Consider the following 20,994-nt stretch of genomic DNA (forward strand, 5'->3'; position numbering starts at 1 on the left):
AAAACAGGTACTTACTGTTAAAAATGAAAAATGATTCCAAGATGAGTGAGCTTGTATGTTCTAAATGTCAAATGATTCCCTGAATACGATTTGCGATTATTTGGATTACGATACAATAATTGTTTTTTTTTTAAATAGAGCAAATTGTATGGGATGCTCTAGAATCTCTGATGGGGCAGTCTCAGTAGGTAGGAATCGATGGGTCAACCTTGAGAGAGTAGGCTTGTATTCCACCAGCCACATTGTACACACTCTTGAAGCCCTGAGGACCAAAGACAACACATCAAGATGTCAACAAACCAATATTAGAAGCAGAAATTATTTATCTTTTACCTGAGATTGCAGCCAGTTGGCGACCTGCATCGACCTGCCACCAACCTTGCACTGTATGCCACACAAAAGGCAAGTCAAAGAATTTGAAAAAGAACTTTCAAGAACAGAGGTTTCTTTGTTAAAACGATCTTAAAATCTATACATCACAAGCTTCTAGTCCATATAGAGCTGTTTATGAAAACAAAGTTCTGAAATTGTAATTCTTCTTCCAATTCAGCCAAACCAGAGAGTGACTTTGATTTATGAAATGAAATTCTCATAAACCACAAAAAATAATCTGCCGGGCGGCCAGGGACACCCGTATAAGTAAGCACACGCAAACTGCTCTATAACCAACTCACAACAGCTAGACCAGATACGGTAGACCTACATCTAAGTGTTGAGCCACTGAACTTTTTCAAACTTCATATCATATGTATAAGCGGATGAGACTGAACATACCAGGACGAATGTATCCTTCTCAGGGTTCAGCTTTGAAGTGATGTCTGGTGCCCATGTTCCGAATTGGCGGAGCGGGAACACTTTAAATCCTGGCAAGGATGCTGTGGCTCTGGAACAAGTAAAACAAAACAGAAAAACAATGAGAAACCACTGGTTACTTTGTCCTTTATTCTAAGGTACACATGTATCTAAATGGCAGAAGAATTAAACTCTGGAAATCAAATTTTTGTAATATATTTAAACAAAGATAATCCATCGAGAATCGGTGAAGAAGGAAACGTGTGTCAAGATAAGAGATGAAAGGAACTTACATCTCGTCAGGTTCTCTGACATCAATTAACTGAGCCTCTTCCATGAAAACTGGATCTTGCATTTTGGAATGCAGCTCCTCCACCTGGATGTCTTTCACAGGTTCCCTGTCAATGTAACCTTTTTCCGTTAAACAATATACAACATTCAACAGAAAACGGAGGATGGTTTTTCTCAGAAGAATTACCTCTCAGATAGAACTTGCAATAAGTGCCAGCCAAATTGGGTTTTACACCTGACCACATGATTCGGCTCTGCTTTAAACGCAGCTTCCTCAAACTCTGGTACCTGAGAAATAGTTAATCATTCTCATATTGCAGCAGAACCTAGCCAAAAATCTTCCCAAAACGTTGTGGAATTTTACTTCTATTGTTAGTTACATTCTACCATTCCATTTGCACATGGATGTCAACACTAAAAGTTTCACCAGCAATCATTACATCATCCTTATGTAACAACGAGGGTCCTATAGGCTATAGATCTGAACGGGTGAATGCAATACCAATGCTATTAGCTATCTCACAACCAAAAGAAATGGACAGAAGTATAGAAAAGAGAGCATAATACCATTTGACCAAGTTTAACCCATCCAAGTATACCACCCTCCTTCTTGGATGGACAAATCGAGTATTCAGCTGCAAGATCACTCATATCCTCTCCTTCACAACAAATAGTCACTTGAAAAAATCAGTACACACCCTTAATCTTTGAATACAAACAAAATAAAATGAACGTCAAGTAATGAGAAATTTATAAATGTAACCAGTGCCCACATAAAACAAACAAAAATTGAGTAAGCAGAGGCGCAACAGACTAGAGTGACAAAATTCCACAAAAATTAAGGATAAAGATAACATTTGGACACAAGTTTGTCTCCATTCCGACAAAGCTACTCGCAGAAACAACCGAAGGATTGTCTGAATATATAAGTTTTACATGCCTATTTAAACAAAAGCATAATCTCATCTAAGAATGAAAATATCAAAACGGGTGAAAAGAGATTAAAGGAAGCAGACCATCCAAGATTCTCTTTTGGAGTTCAGCAAAGAGCTCAGAATCACCCTCCTTAACAAGCACATGCTGCACCAGAATCTCTCTGCTTGGACTACTCCCACCACTGCTAAACGAAGCTGCAAAAAAAAAACAAAAGATCAAGTCTTTGACACTAGAAGTAAGAAAGGGGAGAGAAACAGAAGAAGAGATACCTCTCGCTTTGAGAGCCGAGAAGCCAGAGAGCCTAATCGGGTACATTGAAGGAACGCGTGGTCGGACTCCGGGCGAAGAGATGCGTCTGCCGAGAAGTGAACGAGAGAACGTGGAGAGGCAGCGGGGATGGGGAGGAGGAGATGCGAGAGCGAGAGTGTGGGCAACGGAGAGTCTCAGTGCGGCGGAGAAAGTTACCGCCGCCGGAGATGATACCGCTGAGAGACTTCCGGTTACTCTTAACATTTTGGGCCTAAGAACGAGTTCAAGCGTGTGAGAGAAGAGAGGTCACCACTTACTTAAGTGTGTGAATGTGGTGGACCCCATGATTTTAATCTATAATTACTGATTAGGGCCTCCACTTTTGATAATTCGCGGAATCGCACAGTTTTTAAGGTTTTTCTGATTATTAGTCACAAGACTTGTAGATTCACGCTCATGCATATTAAAAATTCAATGAATGACAAGACATGCATGCGCGAATATGAAGACAGACGAAGTGAAAATTGTCTGTTTCACAATCTGCTCTAAAACTGATCTAAATCTGAACACAGACATGAAATAAAAATAAAGAGATGTTGTGGCAACTTTCTTTTTTGCTTCACAATCTGCTGTAAACCATTAGTACTGTTTCAAATTCAACATCAATGATCGCATTTATGGAGACAGAGACAGTGTATGCTTAATGCTTATAGAATTTACAAATGAATATACAAGAGAAAACACCCAAACTAAAATGAAAGAAGACGGTGGAATCACTCCTAATCTCACATTTGTTTTTGTTATAACCCCCAATAAACCAACCTATGAAAACTCGTGTTAAAAAAAGATGTGTATAACAAACAATATCAATGAGCCAAGTCGTCACTTCCTACACCCACACTGGATTTGTCAACGACTAGGCGTACATTGTATTGTTCGTAAACTCGTCCTCTGTTCTCCGCCCACCACTCTTCTGCTTGTTTCTCGCTAAACCTCTTTCGGCTGCCATAACCAAATCATCCTCACATTATGTTCATTTCATCACCAACTTTAAAAAGAGAGAAAAGAATTGTACCTGAAACGGACGCGTTTGAGATCCCTCGCCCCTCCAGGTAAGGCTGTGAGAGTGATGTACACACCAGGTTCATCTTGTTCAACCCATTCGTTTTCATTACGAGCTTCACTTTCTTTTGCTCGCGTGCTGATTCTATTTATCGATTCAGCAGCATGATTCGCTTGCTGTCGAAAACTTGCACCATCGAAAACAGGCGTGCTGGCCCCGTTAGCAAACATTGGGATGGTGTTTGGACCATCAGGATCACTTCCTCGACTGTTTGGACGGTTTAAGGAGTTAGAAGAAGGGGCAACGTAATCAGGACTGGAACCAAACGAGTTATGCGAAGGAGATTTGATAGTCCGAGCTGATCCAACAGGTAACCTTTCAGCCATGTCTTTCAACTGCATGGTTTTAATAAAACAATTAATATGGCTGCATACATCATTTTTTCATTCAGTTAAAAGCACAGAGGAAACATTTACCTGAGCAGTAAGTGATTTAATCACATCTTTCGCTGCCTTGCACCTAGCTGTTTCTTCGCTAGCAATTGCCAAGGCCTCCTTTAGCTGTTTGGTTGTTCTTTCCAGTTCAACTTCTTGAAGCTGTGCCTTCCGTGTAAGATTTTCAACCTGTGATAATCGTTTACTAGTGAATTAGCATAGGCATATGCAACGAATAAGAGATAAATGATTTCATGTAGCAATAGGATAATCTAGAAACACACAAGGATAATCGAAAACAAAATAGCATGAGCTCACAAACTATGTTTTCTTTCTATATGTGTTAAAGCGTGACAATTACGGTATGAGGAACCAGAATTAGAGCGTGGAAAGCAGCTTACTTGTGATCTTAGCATAAGCACCTCTTGGCTTACGTTATCATTGGTTCTCTTGGTATCATCCACGACAATTCTCGGTGTAACTAGCCCCGAAAGAGTGGGAGTTGGAGTTGTTGAGCGAGGTGGGCTTGGACGTCTTGATATTGGTGAAGTTGCACGAGACGCAATTCGGGAGCCTGGAACAGACGCTGAAAAGAATTTCTTTGATACTCCAAAAGTTGGATTAAAAGACTTGGTTATGTTCAGTGAACCCCGGTGAGAGCCTGGTACTGGTGAGACACGACTACTGTTAAACTCGTATTTCTTATTCTTCTTGGATCGGTTGTCCACTTGCCTCACGGGCTCCAACAATGAGAATCTAGTTAACTGTCCGTCGGATCTAGATTCCAACTTCTCATCTCTGTCAATTGCATCTGATCCCTGGTTGACACTTTCTCTTCGACTCAAAGAAGAATGAGATGATCCATCAGTTTCCATGGCCTTTTTCAATTTGTTAAAACACTTGTCACACACTCGAAATGGTTTGTTCTGGTTGGGTGCCATACACGCCTTCAGGGACTTTTTACTACTGCAAGAGTGGCAGAACACAAGTCCGCAGTTATAGCAGTTGTGTCGCTTTCTCCTTAAATTAAAAGGCTGACGGCAACCTGAACACATGGACTGATCCATCCCTGATGCCCACTTATGTAGGCAGACAACCGCGGTAAAGTTAGAACCACATGCAATACTTTTCACCTGTTTATCCCTAAGCGACTCAACCAATGTTGGTGAATTTCTATCATCTACATCCCCATGGCCAAGTCTACCATTTGATCCTTTTCCCCATGTGTAAACCTCAGTCTTTGCAGTTAAAACTGCAACATGATAAGCACCGCAAGAAATTTCTTCGACAAAACTCTTGTGAAGTTTACCTTCAACACGAGCTGGTACCTTTCCATCAGCATGTGGGTTTCCAAGCTGACCATAAACAGGGCTACCCATAGTATAGACATTGCCCGATGTTGTTAGGGCAACTGTTAGGCTATGTCCACACGCAACTTGACAAAAATTGGGTTCTACAAGAGCTGCGACACAGGTAGGCACAAGTTTTGGTTCTTTGTCACCGTGCCCAAGACGACCCTTGTCACCATCACCCCATGTAAAGAGCTTTCCTGAGGAGCAGTTACTAGAACTCGAGCTTCCAACCATGACTTCTACAACTGCGGCTGTGTGCCATACACCACAGGCTGCCCTGACAGTGCGAAGACCTTTCAAAGAGTCTACCTCTCTAGGTATGAAAACACTTTTCTTGTCTCCATGTCCTAAAACACCAAAGGTCCCATCACCAAAAGTGAACAACTGCCCAGCAGAAGTCACAACAGCTGTGTGGTAAGGTCCACAAGCGATGGATGATACATGTATCCCTTCCATAAGAAAGTTCACTCTTTTCGGGATCCAGTGACTAACTTCATTTCCATGTCCCAGAATACCAAAATCTCCTTTACCCCAGGTATACAAATCCCCCGATAGAGAAACTGCACAGCTATGGTATTCGCCACATGCTACAAGCTCAATATTTGTGGTACCGAGTGCATCAATAAGCTTTGGATGTTGAACATTGGAGTCTACACCATGGCCAAGTCTACCCTCTGATTCCTCTCCCCAAGAAAAAGTTTCTCCTTGTTTTGTGACAAGGACAGCATGCTGTCCACCACAAGCAATATTCTGGACATCAAGTACTATAGAAGATTCTAAAGCTTTTGGCACTAAGGAATCCATTTTGATCTCAAACGAACTTCCAACTCTATGGCTTCCACCACCTAAAACACCTTCACCTATTCCTTCTCCCCAAATGAAAACGTCTCCCAACGCATCTCCATCATCATGACCAGAACCATGACTCGAAGAACTAATCGCACTTGACAGACTAACTCTAAAACCATCCATACTCATACCTTTCATATGACCATGTACGGAATCAGAGGCTCCAGATGACAAAGAGTGAACCGAAATAGTTGCCGGATCTGAGGGAAAAAATCCCTTTGGAGGAAGTGCATACAACGACATGTCTGAAAATGCCTTATCAATGCCATTCTTAGGCGGGCTCTCATATGGACTGTGAAGACGATGGTGATTAGAGCCATCCTGAAAGGTAGCATAAGATTACTTCGTTAAGACATGCACAAAATAAAAGGGAATATTTCATTCTAGTACCTTCAGGAAACTTTCATTGCTGCTAAATGGAGAATGCAACGGGGAGCTTCTCCGGGTATATGTCCTTGGACTAGTAGCTTCAGATGGAGTCCCATCACTTCTTGATTCGGTTCTCCATCTCCGTTGATGACAACGAGAGATTAAGGCTTTTAAACCACTAAACCACACTTCAGCCTCGTCTTTATCCTTGCATATCTACAAAATAAAATTCTCAATTAATGAACTTTCAATAAATAACAGACATTTTAGTAATGGAATAATAATGATTTCATAGAGGAACCTAGGAAAAGAATATACTATAAGCAAAAACTCACCACGTCCAGTGACCTCTCGTTGTATATCAGCGAGAAGGATTGATATTCTTTCTCGGGACGGGGATATCTCTGGAAAATAGGCTGCAAGAGAAACACCATTGCAAGACGTATCAGAATAGCACACTAGATATGCAAGATCTAAAATTGCAACATACGACTAAAGAAAGTGCGATGCAAGTCAAATCCAGACCGACCTGCCTCGCTAAAGGAAAATGAAAAAAAAAAAAGAATCCAATCAAGCGTAGCATAAGCACCAAACATTCTTATGAGTTTATGTTGAAGAAACGACAGTAAGAAAAGAGCAAATTCAGATCACATTAGGAAGACAATCCGCCTCAGAAAAATGACAGTAGAGCTCAGAGACAACCAGGAGAAGACACTCCTACTAGGCAAAAATAGAGATCAAACCAAATAAACGCAATGAAATAACTAGAACTACTCTCACGAAACTTATTCTGAACATTTTATTGCCAGTTTAAGGGGAGAATTAACTGACATTGTCCACAGATGTAAAAACTTACAGTGCGCTGCCCAGATATGATCCTAGAAACATGGCTCAGCTTCAAATGTTTCTCTTCATTCCCCGAGAACCATATCAAAACAGATTCATCCTGAAAATTACAGGCCAAACTAATTGCTTAGACACAGAACAACAAAACACCGCACACACAAGCAGCAGAGAGGCAATATAACAAAGCTAAAGGACTCTATAGGCTCAAAAATAATCTCTCATATAAAAGAAAAAGGAGAAAGGAAAGTTAGTAGCTCCCCCCCCCCCAAAAAAAAAAAATTCTTACACAGAATAAAAAGGAAACGAAATCAACAAGACTTACATTAGAAAGGCGAAATGGACAGAACTTAGGCTTTCCCCTTCTTCCATACTTGAGCAAATAAGCTCCCTTTTTCAGGGCCGTGATAGCCTGAACCAAATTGATAAAAAACCATAAGATAAATAAAGGTCGAATATATTGGCAAGAGTTGGTTGATTCCAGCTTAAAAACAGTTACATTATAAACATTAACAAAGAGAAAAAATCAGTGGACGACGTACACACTTAAAAAAAACACTATCAAAACGACAAGATGAACCTGAACAAGAGGATAAGATTACAGTTTTAAATGGAGATGATCTAATACTACATTCTGAGAAACTTCACTCGATAGAACTCTAACAAGAGACTGCTAAGAACTCATGAACTGAATTATATAACTTTGACTCAAGCTTGGAGACTCCAAAAGTGGACTTAAAGAGTCTTAAGTACTTAGCTAAAGCTCGTCACTAACCTAGAATTCGAACGCCTAACTTCTCAAATTCGCAATTCCACAAATTCACTAGAACTTGAAAACCTAATTATAGCAATGGAATCAAAAAAACAAAGACCTAGATTGACTATAAATAGCAACATCGCCTAATAGACCTGCTCAACATCCCTCGCAACTGGGCCGGCTCTGCTAAGATCCGATGTCATCCGTGCGTTCCTCGACATAAAACCAAAAAAATTTTTCCTCTCAGTAGCAAACCCCTTGAGTCACACTGCTCGAGCTGAAATGCGATGAATCGAAAGAATACGTCGTCGTTAAAACACGAAATCCTCTCCGCATAGCTACGAATCGATGATCTACGGTTTGAATTCCGAGCAGAGCAGCTTCGAATTTAGCTCGTGCAGATTCGAAATCGATCCTGAACAAGTGGCGCCGCTCAAATCGAAAAGTATACAAGGCAAATGTGTGTGTGTGTGCTCTGGATCCTGAATAATAATGGACTCTTTTGAATCGCGTGAGGGGTTGAGAAGGAGAGAAAGAGAATCTAGAGACATGCCATCATTGATCCCAGTTTATAGCGAGCAAAAGAGAGAGAGAGAGAGAGAGAGAGACCAAAAGGCAGACTCTGACTAGAGAAAGATTACTTTATTTTTCTGCTTTACCATCATCGTCAATTACGTGCTCGGTTCGGTTTAATTCGATTCGGTTCGGTTCAAAATTTTTAGAGCCGGTTATGATTATAAAACCTTCTAAATGACGGAGAGGGTTATCATTTCTGTTATTATTTTTCTTGGAGGGTATCGGAATCATTCTCGCCGCATCTCCGTTTCTCGATTCGGATCTCTGACCCACCCACCACCACTCCCCACCTTCTCTTCCTCCCTCAGATAAGAGGCTCATTCTTCTTCTTCTTCACCAATTGATTTAGGGAAAAGATCTTCTTCCTTTACTACCCAATCTATTTATTTCCGCTGCCATGAGTTCTGTTACCGCGATCGTGGATGAGCAGCAACTGGTCGAAGCTATTCAGGATTTGGCTCTTCAAGATCAGGTTTTTTTCGTCTTACCCTAATCTTCGCGTTTCGAGATCATATTGTTTTTGCTTTGTAGCTCTTTGTTTTGGAGTTTGAGCTGGTTCTTTGCTTCATTATTGAAATGTATACCTTTGGTTTTGTGCATTGATATTTGTTTAATTTCTAATTGGGCGATTAGGGTTTGCTAAAGTTTGCAGCTTTATTCTTGTGTCTTATCTGAACCTTGTTTAGGGCAAAGAGAAGATCCAGGAAGAGACCCATGAGCTCAATTTCGGAAACCATGGCGGCTGTTGTGCTATATGCTTGAATGCAATTCCTCTTCAAGAGACTGCCATGGTGAAAGGCTGTGAGCATACGTACTGGTATACAATTCTAGAGTCTTATCTTGGTTTCTTTGAGATGATTACATCTGATTGGGTTTTATGTTCTACTAGTTAAAAGTATGAACATTTTATTGTTTGTGTTTAGAAACTGACTTTATCATTTAGTTTTGTTAAAATGATTTATTTGATTTTCTATTTATTCAGTGTGACATGCATACTTCGTTGGGCGAGTTGCAAAGAGAGTCCTACATGCCCGCAATGTAAGCATCCATTTGATTTCCTCAGTGTCCACCGGACTCTTGATGGCAGGTGATTTGTTGTCTGCATGTCGTGAATTACCATATATAGTTTGGAATTTTATGTGCCTTTAACTAAATTTTCTGTTGTGTTTCTATGCAGCATTGAAGATTTTTTGTTTGAGGAGAGTGTGTGCCTTCTCCTGAGAGCCTCATGGTTTATACCGTTGGATGTGATGGTGGAACAGGCGTCATACAGCTACGGCTACCACCATGATGATTTCGACATTCCTTGTGACTACGATGAAGATGATGACCTTGACGAGCTTTATATGCACGGGTCAGGTCTTCGCATAGGAAACCGGAGATGGGGTGACAATGGTTTTGTCAGATCCGGGCGTCAAGAAGCCAGACCAGTCAAGAAACACAGTGGTTCTGGTTCTAGTTCTAGTTCCAGTTCTGGGTCATCGTCATGTGAGCCTAAGGATAAGCAGGTGAAGACTACGAACACAACAGGGAGACGTGCAAAGAGGGCGATGAAGCGGGAAGCTGCTAACAAAGCAGCTGAAGTAGCTTCAGCAGCAAAGCACGAGGCCCATTTGGTTAGGTTGGGAAGGAAGTGAGTGTGGATACTTCCTCTCTGTAAGTAAATCGCACCTGTTAAAAAGCTCCCACCCACTTCCATGACTTAGTGTCATCCTCTGTACAGCAACTAGTTTTTAATGTTGTGGTATATCTCCAGTTGTGACCTTTGTTGTCTCATACAATTAATTCTTCAACAACCATCAAATCATTCGACTCTGTTCATTAAACCTTGAAGCTTTTGTTTAAAATAATTGATTAGATGAGATGTAGTGTGTTTTTCTTGGGTGAATATTTAAAAGGGAAATTGATTCATGGTGGTTGGACTTTAAGCATCTGAACAATCTAGAAGCCAAAAAGAAAAGCAAGTTATGTTGAGGAACGTGTAAATAACTAAAAACTCAAATTGAAATTGATAACCAACACACTTTCTATTCCACACATGGGTGGTGTGATGTGGTGTGGTGGTCCAACCACGCACGCGAAAGGTAAATAATATCAGCAAGTCTTGAATAAAGCGGAAAGGAATCATTCGATGATGCTTGTTTTAGGTTATGTGGCTTCTAAATGTTATCACTTTGTTTATCTGGTTACTCTTTAATACTACAAAAGAGCAAAACCAGCAGGGATGGTCCAGATGGCTAAAGTTACTTGCCCAAAAAGGGGTCTCAAGGTTTACAATATTCCGTTTGAATAACGATAAAAGGTTGCTTTTAGTTTTATTTTCTGTATCGTCTGCATGGCCTAACAGCCTTTTTACAGAACGATACAAAGTTGATATTAGTTTACAATATGACAAAAGGGCCCGCATGTAACGGAACACCATTGCTTGAGATTCCCCAAGTTTAGAAATAACCTAAATCAGATTCTATGGGGGTTGTGAAGTCCCAAGCACTTTCAACTATAAATCAAAAGTGGAGTTTTTCAAGAGAAATGTCTTCACCCTGATGAACGCATTCATCAATATTTAAAATCCTCTTTCTTTTAAATCAAGCAAATATCTATTTATGGAAAAGAGAAGGGAGGCATGGCTCTCTAATTAATTCTTTTCTTTCATCAAAATCATTAAGTTACCATGATTTTAGAATTATTGAGAATCTAGATGTTGAGGTTCCATCGGTTAATGCGCGTTTGTAGAAAGGGGAAAGTTAACCGATGAAATCTCAACATCTCGTTTGTTTTGTTTTCTTTTAACGTTACGCAAACTATATAGTATATGATTAATCTAACGAGGTTTTAATAAAATGGCTATATATATGCAGAATGCTGGATGGACTCCAGTGCCACAGTTCGGAGGGTGGGACCAAAAAGGAATAGACGCAACAGACTACTCGGTTGTGTTTACTAAAGCTCGCGCTAACAGGAAGCTGAACAAAGCTGATGTCTCACATTCTTTGGGAAGCGAACAAGAACTCATGGCAAGTGCTCGTCGTCACCACCATCACCAACTTCACCATCGCCGCGAAACCCAAGATGATGACCCTGTCATGGTAACACATCTCTCTCTCTCTCTACTTACTCTTCTTCTATGGATTCTTTGTTAATTATATCCACCTTGTTAGATGATCCTTTTTCCCCTTAATCAACGCGCATGGATCATCACAAGGTGGTATAATAATTAGTTCTCTTTGCGTCACTGGTTTAATTTTGTGTTTCTACGTGCTTTCATACAAGAATTTTACTACACTTCTTTCTCTAACTCATAGACATAACTGAACCGGTAATGTTCAGGTTATGAGTTGGATAAGAATCTCCTTGAAAATATAATATTTCTTTTAGAACCTATTTAAATTTATCATCCCATATTAATCGTTAGAATTCAAATGATGGGAAAGCAAAAAATAGATAAAAATATGTGAACAAAATTTCTAGCATAGTGGATTAGTAGTTAACATCACTAAGTTAATTATCGTGCAGAAGAAGAAGAGGATCTTGACCTACATCAATTGTTGCATCAGACCAAACTAGGGCCTATGTTCCAGAGTTGCAATTGTAAAGACATCAGTGTTCTGTAATCTATCTGCGCCATCCGTTAAGATACTCATGGTTGGTGTATACATTTTGAGTTCTGCCTTCAAGTCCGATATGAGAGTTAAGATAACATGAACCAAATTTCTGTCAAATCCCATATATTAATTAACACTTACGAGCCATGCTTGCAATGTCAAATTTGCAACTACGCATGCATCCTAAACCCAAAAATAATAGACGTTTTTTGAACTCTTTCTTCCCCCACACACTTATTTGTGTATTTCACACTGTACTTGAGTGGGTTTCTTAACAGCAATGGCAGTAAGCATTGATAGTTTAAGTTTCTCGTAACATGAAAGACGTCTTGCCACTACAAACATAAACATCTCAGCAAACAACACAAAAGAACAAAACCTGGAAGGGAAAATCAAAACATCTTTTGGGAGAGAGGAGGTTTAAATCTTGTTGAATGCGACGATGTCAACACTCTGGATGTACTCGTTGTTAGGTTCACAGGTGAGATAGTCCTCAATGAGGTTGTCTGGGGACACGAGGTCATCAACAATTGTGAGCATGATCGTGAGCTTCTTGATACCGTAACCGACTGGTACCAATTTCGAAGCTCCCCATAAGAGACCAGGCATCTCAACACTGCGAACAGCTGCTTCCAGTTTCTTCATGTCGGTCTCATCATCCCATGGCTTTACTTCCATAAGCACAGAGGACTTTCCACCTAACAAAGAGATTGATATTAAAAAGAGAATGGTAACTCATCATTTTGATTACCCACTACATGTCCTCCCCACAAAGGCAAAAGAAACATGCTTGTAGCAAATCAAATAGATAGGCTTACTCTCTTTGGGCTTCTTGGTGTCCTTCTTAGCAGCCTCCCTCTCCTCAGCAGCTTTCTTTTCCTCCTCAGTCTCGTCACCAAACAGATCCATGTCATCATCGTCATCAGCTGCAGCAGCTGGAGGTGTCTGTTCACAACCCATGGAAAATAGCTAAAACACACAAACAAAGTTTCCTCTACTGAACACAACTCGTTGACAGAGCATTCTTCAATACTATCACGATTAACCTTTTCAAGGTCTATGATTTCTATTAAGCAGAAACTTAGAACATGACGCTGTTTAATAATAGAGAACAGAAACTACGATTTGAAAAAGAATCAAGCATTCAGGTAAAGACCCTTCAGCTTGAGCAGGTACTTGTTCTCAATCAATGTAAAACTAGCTAAAACAGACAATGAAAGTTTCTTCTACAAACACAACTCATGGATTACTAATACAAGTATCACCAAACCAGAGCATTCTTCAACACTACAGCGATTACCCTTTTCAAGTTCTACGACTTTTACTAAGCAGAAACATAGAACATGTCACTGTTCAATAACAGAGCACAGAAAGAATCAAGCTTTCAGATCAATCAATGTGAAACTAGTTAAAACAGACGCACAGTTCTACGATTTGTACTAAGCAGAAACATAGAACATGTGATTGTTTAATAACAGAGCAAATAAAGGATCAAGCTTTCAGGTAAAGGCACCTCAGCTTGAGCAGAAGTAGTAGCAGAGCCACCGATTGACACTCCTACAGCTTTTCCAGGGAAACTGCAACAAATTCGAAACTTGTGAGTTACTGAAAGTCAAATAACAATCCAAATCAAGTTTTCAAAAGGACGAACCTTTTAGCAAGCTGGGAAGCGACGCAATCGTACCACTTGCTAGCATTAGGGAAAGCATCGCTGGGTTTCTCCGAAACGGTGGCGTAGACCTTCACATCATCCACAGACAACTGATCTCTGCGAAATCAAAACCTCTCTCAAGACATCGAAACAGTGGAAAGGCTACACGCAAAAGAAGGAAAGCGAGAAACTTACCCGGAGATGTATGTTTTTCCGGCGAGGTGCTCCTCCACGGATTTGACACCCTGCTCTGTGTGTAGATCTGAGAAGGTAACCGCCATTGAAGCTGCTTTAGGAGGGAGGGAAAGAGATTAGGACAAGTAGAAAGCGAGACTGAGACTGAGCCACTGAGAAAACCTTAAACTTTACTTGATTAGGAAATAAACTTGTATGGGCTAAGCTGAATTTATTATTTGGGCTTTATAATGGGCCTTTAGATTGCTCAGAGTCCGGGAAGAATAAATTTGGGTTTAGATTTCTCCGATTATTTATTTTCCTCGGCTTTCCAGTTATTTATCTGGAAAGATCCATAATAGAACTAAATGTTGGGAGTAGTATTTTGCACCTTAACCTTCATCAATGTGTTTCCTCATTGTGATTGTGTAGCTATGCCTAGATCCAGGCGTACACAAATTTGAACGATTTAATAAATAAATTGCTTTCTACTTAATTTGCGAATACAAAAATGGCGTGGTCAAGCACGATACCCGCGAATAATGGTTAGATGTTTGAAGACTTCAAGCTCATCTTAATTGACAATCAGAAATTTAAGCATGTATAGACATACGTTTTTAAACAGTCAGACATTTCCCTGATAGTTTACCAGCTTGAAATATTTTTCGTAATATATCTTTTATTTTATAGTGGTGAAAACTTTTTATTTAACCAAAATTAGAAAAGTACTCCTGGTGCAAGGCTATTTGGGTAACATTCTTAGAAATATTAATTAGTTTAGCTAGTTTCGATCAAAAAATATGAATTAAAGATAGGTTTTGGATGCATGTTACTTTTAGGTTTAATACCTGACGGTCGAAACATGGGCCAAGTATGATGAAATATTTGCTTCAGACCCCAAAATTTTTAGAAACATTTATATGCAAATAGATCTTTAAATTTGTGGGAAAAAAAATTTAGACTCCAAATTATTGAAATTTTTACTGAATGGTTTACAGTCTCAAATTTAAAAGGATGGTAGGGGGATGGAGACAGTTTTTATTTTTATCTTTTTTTGTCAGAAGATTAGAAAAAAGAGCAGCTTATATTCAAATTTTTATTATAAAGTTTAGCTGGCTTGAATTTTTCATCGAGATTCCCAAATCGGCGTTGTCGATGTATCGTATATGTGAAAATAAGGTTGAGAACCAAGAACGCTAATAAACTAGGGTTTTAATCAGAAGCATCCTAATCTGAATATATTCTTGCTGTCGCCTGTGTGTTTGTGTTTGACTATAGTTGACTAATAACTAAGTTAAAGTGAAAGTTTATGGCTAAAATCGAAATGAGCTAACCAAAAGCAATGCTAGAAAGTAGTGGCCAAATCCATAGCCATTGGCCCATTGTTGCTAACTTTCAGTAGGCAATTAGAGCATCAACATCGCTAGGGTATCATATAAGAGTAGGCAATCATTAATCCATCTATCTGTTACAAAAAGATTCTATTTGTTAAAAGATTGTTGCAAATTCCTTGGCCATATCAAAAAGTTATTGTAGAGTCCCGCTTCACCACCTTTTCTTTTTATTATGCACCAAACAGTGTGGCTCTTTTCCATTCATGTTCTTGTGTTTTTACGTAGAGCACATGCAGTTGATTAAATGGAGTTCATTTCTAATATTCCTTTTGATTAAGTTTGTATCGTGCATATGGCAAAATCATTTACAAGAAAGATCATGATCTTTGATTCTTTGTACTACTTTAAAGAAATTAAACAACAACAAAAATATAATATACCCAGTCGCTGGATCACATGAGAAAAAGGTGTCAATAAATTAAAATAAGACTATTTTTGGATCGAAAAATGAGACAATATATATCATTTTTTACGTTTCGAGATATCAACTTGTCATGGGTAGAATCGCCTCTGAAAACCCACGTGATTCTCTGTATTTAATTGTTTCTTTTTTTTTGTATTTATATGTAGTTCATTTGATTTCTACAATGCAGTTAAATTGGAGTTCATAATTTGCAAGAGCAAGACAGGGACTAAAGTTTCAAAATCATTCCTTGCTTCGGCTCTCTTTATCCTTGTACGATCTTCTTCTCTTTTCCATTTTTCTTGAATGTTCATTTAAAGTTACTTACCTGCTCTGTTTCAACATTCTTTTTCTTGAGTAGCCCAAGAGTAAGTTGGTATTGGTAACATTATTAAACCTGATATCTTAAAACAGAAGAAGCTCAAATCTAAATTAAACAATGCAAGTTCCATTTACTTTTTTCAGTGAAAGTATGCATATTTGTTTTTGGGAACGTTTTGTTTTTCATACGTCTTTGTAAGGATAAATGGCGTCTTTTAAAGAGTTAGTGTGTATTGTTTTGAGTAGTTAAATACTCAGACCATATGTTTATCCCTAAGAAACTTAAATGTGTTTCTTAGATTTTTTTTTATCTAAAAAAAAAATAATTAAAAAACAAACCAATTGCGGGCCGACACGAGTCAGTGGGATCCGCGAACAGTGTAAGAAACTCACTAAAATCGGTTTTTAATTAATAGTTTTTGTAACCGATCTTTAAAGGTTTTGTGGGAGTCTACGCACTAAAAACCTCACTAAAGACCCCGGATAAACATGCTCTCATTTACTTGGACACAAGTGGTCATTTATGCAAAACTCTGTTCTAGCCTTGTAGGGTTTGGTTTAGGGTTCAAGGTTTAACTTTTAGATTTTTTTCTTTTAAAAAGCTAGACACAATCCTAAGTTTGGTCATTAAAAAGGTGAAAATTTTGTCAAAAGTCGCTACCAGTGTATGTACTTGTGTACGAGTTCGTGATTGATCTAATCATTGGTACATTTTTGTATTCTTGTGTTCTTAGGATTTGGTCAAGCTTCAGGGCTCTTCACAGAGCCATTGATGTCAAACCGCATTGCAAACGTATCGGTTGAAGGTGACATAGGGATGTCAGAGAGGAGAACTAGCAACGAAGGAGAAGTTGTCATCAATGTTTCAGAAGCGTCAAGAGACCAATCAGCATCACCTTCCAAGGTAGCTGAGTCACATGCGGGGAATCCAAAACCAGATCCGTTAATCATCCCACCTCCTGAAAGCTATAAGTTCTCTGGCAGCACTCATAAGCCGCCTAAAGTTCCAACTGAAGGTCTAACTCGGAGGAAATCTCTTGCGAGGTCGGTTTACTCCAAGCCCAACTCAAGGTTTGGGCAACAACAGTCCTATCGGTACGACAAAAGTACTATAGTTGAGGAAAATGGTGGAACCCTTAGGGAACATTTTGGAGCTGCCTCATTTTCAAGGAACTCATTTAATAGAGCTTCCCCTAATAACAATTCGAATAGGAGTGTTCGCTCAAATGCCATGAGTAAAGTTGCTGAGGAGGAAACCGATGAAAATGAAGAAATCTACGAAAAGGTTAAGCTGCACCGAGTGAAGCGTGGTGGAATGAGACCTCTGGCTCTGCTTGAGTTTCTACTGTTTGTAGCCATTCTTTGCACTTTGGTCGTGAGTTTAACAATTGATAAGGTGAAGGAGCGTTGCATTTGGGGATTGGTAGTTTGGAAATGGTGCGTTCTTGTGATGGTGACTTTTAGCGGCATGTTGGTGACGAACTGGTTCATGCATTTAGCGGTGTTCATCATAGAGAAGAACTATCTTCTACGTAAGAAAGTGTTGTATTTTGTGCATGGTCTGAAGAAGAACGTTCAAGTCTTCATTTGGTTCAGTCTGGTCCTAGTTGCTTGGGTTTTTCTGTTCGACCATGACGAGAAGCGCTCTCGTAAGGCCACCAAGTTTCTCGACTTCATAACTTGGACTATCGTCTCCCTTCTGGTCGGGTCAATCATTTTCTTGGTGAAGACATTTGCCTTGAAAATCCTTGCTTCAAAGTTCAACGTCAGAAACTTCTTCGAGAGGATTCAAGAGTCTGTCTTCCACCAGTACGTTCTCCAGACACTCTCGGGACCTCCGCTTATAGAAGAGGCAGAGAGCGTTGGGCGCGTGCCGAGCACTGGCCATCTTAGTTTCACGAGCACCAAGAATGGAACGGTGAAAGGGAAAAAAGTGCTTGATATGGGAAAGGTTCACAAGATGAAACAAGAGAAGGTCTCTGCTTGGACAATGCGAGTTTTGATTGAAGCTGTTGGAGCTTCAGGTCTCTCAACCATATCCAACACTTTGGATGAGGTTAGCAATCAGAAAGAGAAAGCTGATAAAGAGATAACTAATGAGATGGAGGCTGTGGCTGCTGCTTATGATATTTTCAATAATGTTGCTCAGCCAAACCAGAAGTGAGTTTTATTACACAACTACTCTGCTTTCTTATAATTTTCATATTAATCATACAAACATGATATTTTCTCTCTCTCTTCTTCAGTTACATAGAGGAAGATGACTTGCTAAGGTTCATGATTAAGGAAGAGGTAGACCTTGTACTCCCATTAATAGATGGTGGTGAGACCGGAAAAATCACACGCAATGCTTTTACAGATTGGGTGGTAACATTCCTCAAACACTTTATAAAAATAAACATTAATATTTTTTACCATGCATGCATTTGTTAAGAACATTAAGTTGGTGTGAAAACATGTGTTGTTATCTTTTACAGGTTAATGTTTACACAAGTAGGAAAGCATTAGGACATTCACTAAACGACACAAAGACAGCGGTTAGACAGGTGGATAAACTTATAACTGCAGTCTTGTCGGTTATCACCTTCGTCATTTGGTTGGTACTTCTGGATATAGCAACAACCAAGTTTTTGGTGGTTATGTCTTCACAATTTGTGGGTCTTGCTTTCATGATCGGAAGTACTTGCAAGAATATCTTTGAATCCTTTGTGTTTGTCTTTGTGATGCACCCTTATGACGTCGGTGATCGTTGTGTTATTGACGGCGTGGCGGTAAATAACTCTGAAAGTTTTTTTTTTGCTCACTATTACTACTAAAACATCTAATTATTGGGTCTTTTTTATTTTGTTTTGAAGTTGCTGGTTGAAGAAATAGATCTTTTAACCACCGTGTTCCTCAAGCTTGACAACGAGAAAGTGTTTTACCCAAATGCGGTTTTAGTCTCGAAACCAATAAGCAATTTCTACAGAAGTCCAGATATGGGAGATTCAATAGAATTCTCCATCGCATTCGCAACGCCGGCCGCAAAAATTGCCACTCTCAAGGAAAAAGTAACAGAGTAAGTATTTGAAATCACTCATTAACTCAGCTCACTCACTCACTATGTATTGACAAGATCTTGGTGTGTGTTTTGGTCAGATTTTTGGTGCAGAACCCACAAAACTGGTATCCAGAACCATTGTTGATGGTGAAGGCGATTGAGAATGTGAACAAGCTGCATTTGAACCTTCTCGTAACACACACCATGAACTTCCAAAACTTCGGAGAGAAGAATGTCAGAAGAACCGGGCTGATCATTGCTCTTAAGCGAATACTTGAGGAGCTTGAGATTGATTACACCCTTCTTTCCCAAGAAGTCCACCTCACCGGTCACAAATGAGTGGAAGACCACTCTTCCTTATCTCCTTATTGCATTTACTAAAGTAGTACTAGTTAGCTTCGTTTGCTTCAGTTTAATTTTCAACTCACAGAACTTAATGTGGTTTCCGTGTTTACTTTTCGGTATGGGTTCCTTTTTGTTTTCCTTGTGGTACTATTTAAATCTGAGCGATCCGACACAACCATGTTACTAACACAGACCACTATACTATACTATATGCAGATCATACGACTAGTTTTAGCGAAGACCATTAAAAATTAATTGATCTAATTGGATTACTAGATCTGGTAAAAGGACTTAGTGATGATACATGGGTTTTCCTTTGTAAGCAATATAGTTTTGTCAACCGAAATAACTTGAGAAACAAGAAACCGAACGACCTACCAATCTAGAAAATAAAATCCAACCAAAGTAATTAAGATAACGGCCGGTTATGTGAAGATAAAACTATAACGCCCCGACCGTCCACAGCTAATGGGTCGCCCTTGTCCGCTCTCTCTCGGCCCGTGGGCCCCATCCCGTTCCAGCGATCGGTCCGTTAATTTTTTCAAGGTTCGAAATCATTGTTTACTGACCCTGCAATCACCACCCGACCTTTCCCCGTGCTTTGGCCTCACTCGCACGCTATCGCGAATCACTTCCCGATAGGTCACCCATCCTTCCACTACTCCAGCTCAAGCACGCTTAACTCTGGAGTTCTTTCAGGATGTGCTCCGGAAAAGGTAAGTCAACTTTGGTGACATCAGTAGCCAAATCAATTCTCTTAAACCCCCTCTCAAAGAACGCAACGTCCTCGTTGCGCCCCACGACAGGTCTCAAGACGCCTCTCGGGTCAGAACCGAGATGGCTAACCAGCTCTGATACCACTTATAACGCCCCAACCGCCCACAGCTAATGGGCCGCCCTTGTCCGTTCTCTCTCGGCCCGTGGGCTCCATCCCGTTCCAGCGATCGGTCCGTTAATTTTTTCAAGGCTCGAAATCATTGTTTACTGACCCTGCAACTCAAGCACGCTTAACTCTGGAGTTATTTCAAGATGTGCTCCGGAAAAGGTAAGTCAACTTTGATGACATAGGTAGCCAAATCAATTCTCTTAAACCTTTTCACATATCACAACTCGGGATGTTACAAAAACTTTGACCGAAAGAATCCAAAACTTCTCGATCTATGCATGTTCTCTTTTCTTTTCCTTATCTAAATCTCATCATTTAATTAAATGAGAATGATCTGTATATGCTTCAATGCTTGTCATCAAGCACGTACGTGGAGACTAGGACAACAGCCTTTTTATTTAAGAACATGATTTTAAATACTACGTAAAAGAAGAAAATATATACCAATTCGTTGGACATAAGAAAAAGGTGTCAATAGATTAAAAATAATAAGACTATGGTTCAATAATTTTACGTTCGAGTCATCAACTTGTGACCGGACGCATAAACTATATTATTATGGGAATCGCCTTTCAAAAGTTAAAACGCACGTGATTCTCTTTGTTTTCTTGCCGCCCATTTGTTTTGTTCTGTATGAATCTAGAACTCGTTTGGTTTATAAAATGCA

At 39.6% G+C, this 20,994-nt stretch overlaps 6 protein-coding genes across 7 annotated transcripts; 3 read left to right on the forward strand and 3 right to left on the reverse strand.

Moving 5' to 3' along the window:
• Positions 1–11: 11 nt before the first annotated feature.
• LOC106386765 (rhodanese-like/PpiC domain-containing protein 12, chloroplastic) lies at positions 12–2,570 on the reverse strand. The gene is made up of 8 exons (XM_013826578.2): positions 2,289–2,570; positions 2,100–2,213; positions 1,651–1,742; positions 1,271–1,371; positions 1,086–1,190; positions 775–883; positions 334–384; positions 12–262 (listed from the first exon to the last, which is right to left on the reverse strand). Exons 1-8 carry the CDS (start codon positions 2,530–2,532, stop codon positions 182–184), a joined length of 897 nt encoding a protein of 298 aa, XP_013682032.2. The 5' UTR covers positions 2,533–2,570; the 3' UTR covers positions 12–181.
• On the forward strand, positions 2,547–12,330 carry LOC106386760 (the record flags this gene model as incomplete). Its single annotated transcript, XM_048752946.1, has 3 exons — positions 2,547–2,573; positions 11,370–11,597; positions 12,025–12,330. Coding segments are annotated over 3 exons (306 nt in total), but the record flags the coding sequence as incomplete, so codon positions are not given.
• Positions 2,896–8,572, reverse strand: LOC106386762 (PH, RCC1 and FYVE domains-containing protein 1). The gene is made up of 9 exons (XM_013826576.3): positions 8,088–8,572; positions 7,504–7,590; positions 7,192–7,281; positions 6,671–6,751; positions 6,357–6,551; positions 4,167–6,287; positions 3,808–3,954; positions 3,344–3,726; positions 2,896–3,270 (listed from the first exon to the last, which is right to left on the reverse strand). Exons 1-9 carry the CDS (start codon positions 8,154–8,156, stop codon positions 3,135–3,137), a joined length of 3,309 nt encoding a protein of 1,102 aa, XP_013682030.2. The 5' UTR covers positions 8,157–8,572; the 3' UTR covers positions 2,896–3,134.
• Positions 8,709–10,373, forward strand: LOC106386761. Its single transcript, XM_013826575.3, has 4 exons — positions 8,709–8,983; positions 9,198–9,328; positions 9,494–9,598; positions 9,689–10,373. The coding sequence occupies exons 1-4, from the start codon at positions 8,909–8,911 to the stop codon at positions 10,146–10,148; spliced, it is 771 nt and encodes a 256-aa protein (XP_013682029.2). The 5' UTR covers positions 8,709–8,908; the 3' UTR covers positions 10,149–10,373.
• Positions 12,331–12,380: 50 nt separating the features above from the next.
• LOC106386759 (elongation factor 1-beta 2-like) lies at positions 12,381–14,133 on the reverse strand. Its single transcript, XM_048752091.1, has 5 exons — positions 13,960–14,133; positions 13,765–13,881; positions 13,627–13,690; positions 12,932–13,058; positions 12,381–12,811 (listed from the first exon to the last, which is right to left on the reverse strand). The coding sequence occupies exons 1-5, from the start codon at positions 14,043–14,045 to the stop codon at positions 12,534–12,536; spliced, it is 672 nt and encodes a 223-aa protein (XP_048608048.1). The 5' UTR covers positions 14,046–14,133; the 3' UTR covers positions 12,381–12,533.
• Positions 14,134–15,905: 1,772 nt separating this feature from the next.
• Positions 15,906–19,593, forward strand: LOC106434342 (mechanosensitive ion channel protein 9-like). 2 transcript variants are annotated; one of them, XM_013875189.3, is made up of 6 exons: positions 15,906–16,008; positions 16,791–18,216; positions 18,303–18,423; positions 18,534–18,827; positions 18,912–19,114; positions 19,195–19,593. In XM_013875189.3, the coding sequence occupies exons 2-6, from the start codon at positions 16,829–16,831 to the stop codon at positions 19,433–19,435; spliced, it is 2,247 nt and encodes a 748-aa protein (XP_013730643.2). In that variant the 5' UTR covers positions 15,906–16,008; positions 16,791–16,828; the 3' UTR covers positions 19,436–19,593. The 2 variants fall into 2 exon arrangements, with proteins under 2 accessions (XP_013730643.2, XP_022567839.2); XM_022712118.2 differs by lacking the exon at positions 15,906–16,008 and adding an exon at positions 16,276–16,691.
• The last annotated feature ends 1,401 nt before the right edge of the window (positions 19,594–20,994 follow it).

The sequence above is a fragment of the Brassica napus genome, chromosome C3 (assembly GCF_020379485.1).
Source record: "Brassica napus cultivar Da-Ae chromosome C3, Da-Ae, whole genome shotgun sequence".
Classification (NCBI taxonomy): Eukaryota; Viridiplantae; Streptophyta; class Magnoliopsida; order Brassicales; family Brassicaceae; genus Brassica; species Brassica napus.

Coding starts and splice junctions, on each gene's coding strand:
- LOC106386765 (XM_013826578.2), bottom strand. CDS start 2,532: ATGTTAAGAGTAACCGGAAGTCTCTCAGCGGTATCATCTCCGGCGGCG. Junction 1,191..1,270: donor TTGCAAGTTCTATCTGAGAG/GTAATTCTTCTG, acceptor TTACATTGACAG/GGAACCTGTGAAAGACATCC. Junction 385..774: donor AGAAGGATACATTCGTCCTG/GTATGTTCAGTC, acceptor TGTGGCATACAG/TGCAAGGTTGGTGGCAGGTC.
- LOC106434342 (XM_013875189.3), top strand. CDS start 16,829: ATGTCAAACCGCATTGCAAACGTATCGGTTGAAGGTGACATAGGGATG. Junction 18,217..18,302: donor GTTGCTCAGCCAAACCAGAA/GTGAGTTTTATT, acceptor TCTCTTCTTCAG/TTACATAGAGGAAGATGACT. Junction 19,115..19,194: donor CTCAAGGAAAAAGTAACAGA/GTAAGTATTTGA, acceptor TGTTTTGGTCAG/ATTTTTGGTGCAGAACCCAC.
- LOC106386762 (XM_013826576.3), bottom strand. CDS start 8,156: ATGTCGAGGAACGCACGGATGACATCGGATCTTAGCAGAGCCGGCCCA. Junction 3,955..4,166: donor TGCTTATGCTAAGATCACAA/GTAAGCTGCTTT, acceptor CGATTATCACAG/GTTGAAAATCTTACACGGAA. Junction 3,727..3,807: donor TTAAATCACTTACTGCTCAG/GTAAATGTTTCC, acceptor AAAACCATGCAG/TTGAAAGACATGGCTGAAAG.
- LOC106386761 (XM_013826575.3), top strand. CDS start 8,909: ATGAGTTCTGTTACCGCGATCGTGGATGAGCAGCAACTGGTCGAAGCT. Junction 8,984..9,197: donor ATTTGGCTCTTCAAGATCAG/GTTTTTTTCGTC, acceptor AACCTTGTTTAG/GGCAAAGAGAAGATCCAGGA. Junction 9,329..9,493: donor GGCTGTGAGCATACGTACTG/GTATACAATTCT, acceptor CTATTTATTCAG/TGTGACATGCATACTTCGTT.
- LOC106386759 (XM_048752091.1), bottom strand. CDS start 14,045: ATGGCGGTTACCTTCTCAGATCTACACACAGAGCAGGGTGTCAAATCC. Junction 13,691..13,764: donor GCTTCCCAGCTTGCTAAAAG/GTTCGTCCTTTT, acceptor AATTTGTTGCAG/TTTCCCTGGAAAAGCTGTAG. Junction 13,059..13,626: donor CTACTTCTGCTCAAGCTGAG/GTGCCTTTACCT, acceptor GGTTGTGAACAG/ACACCTCCAGCTGCTGCAGC.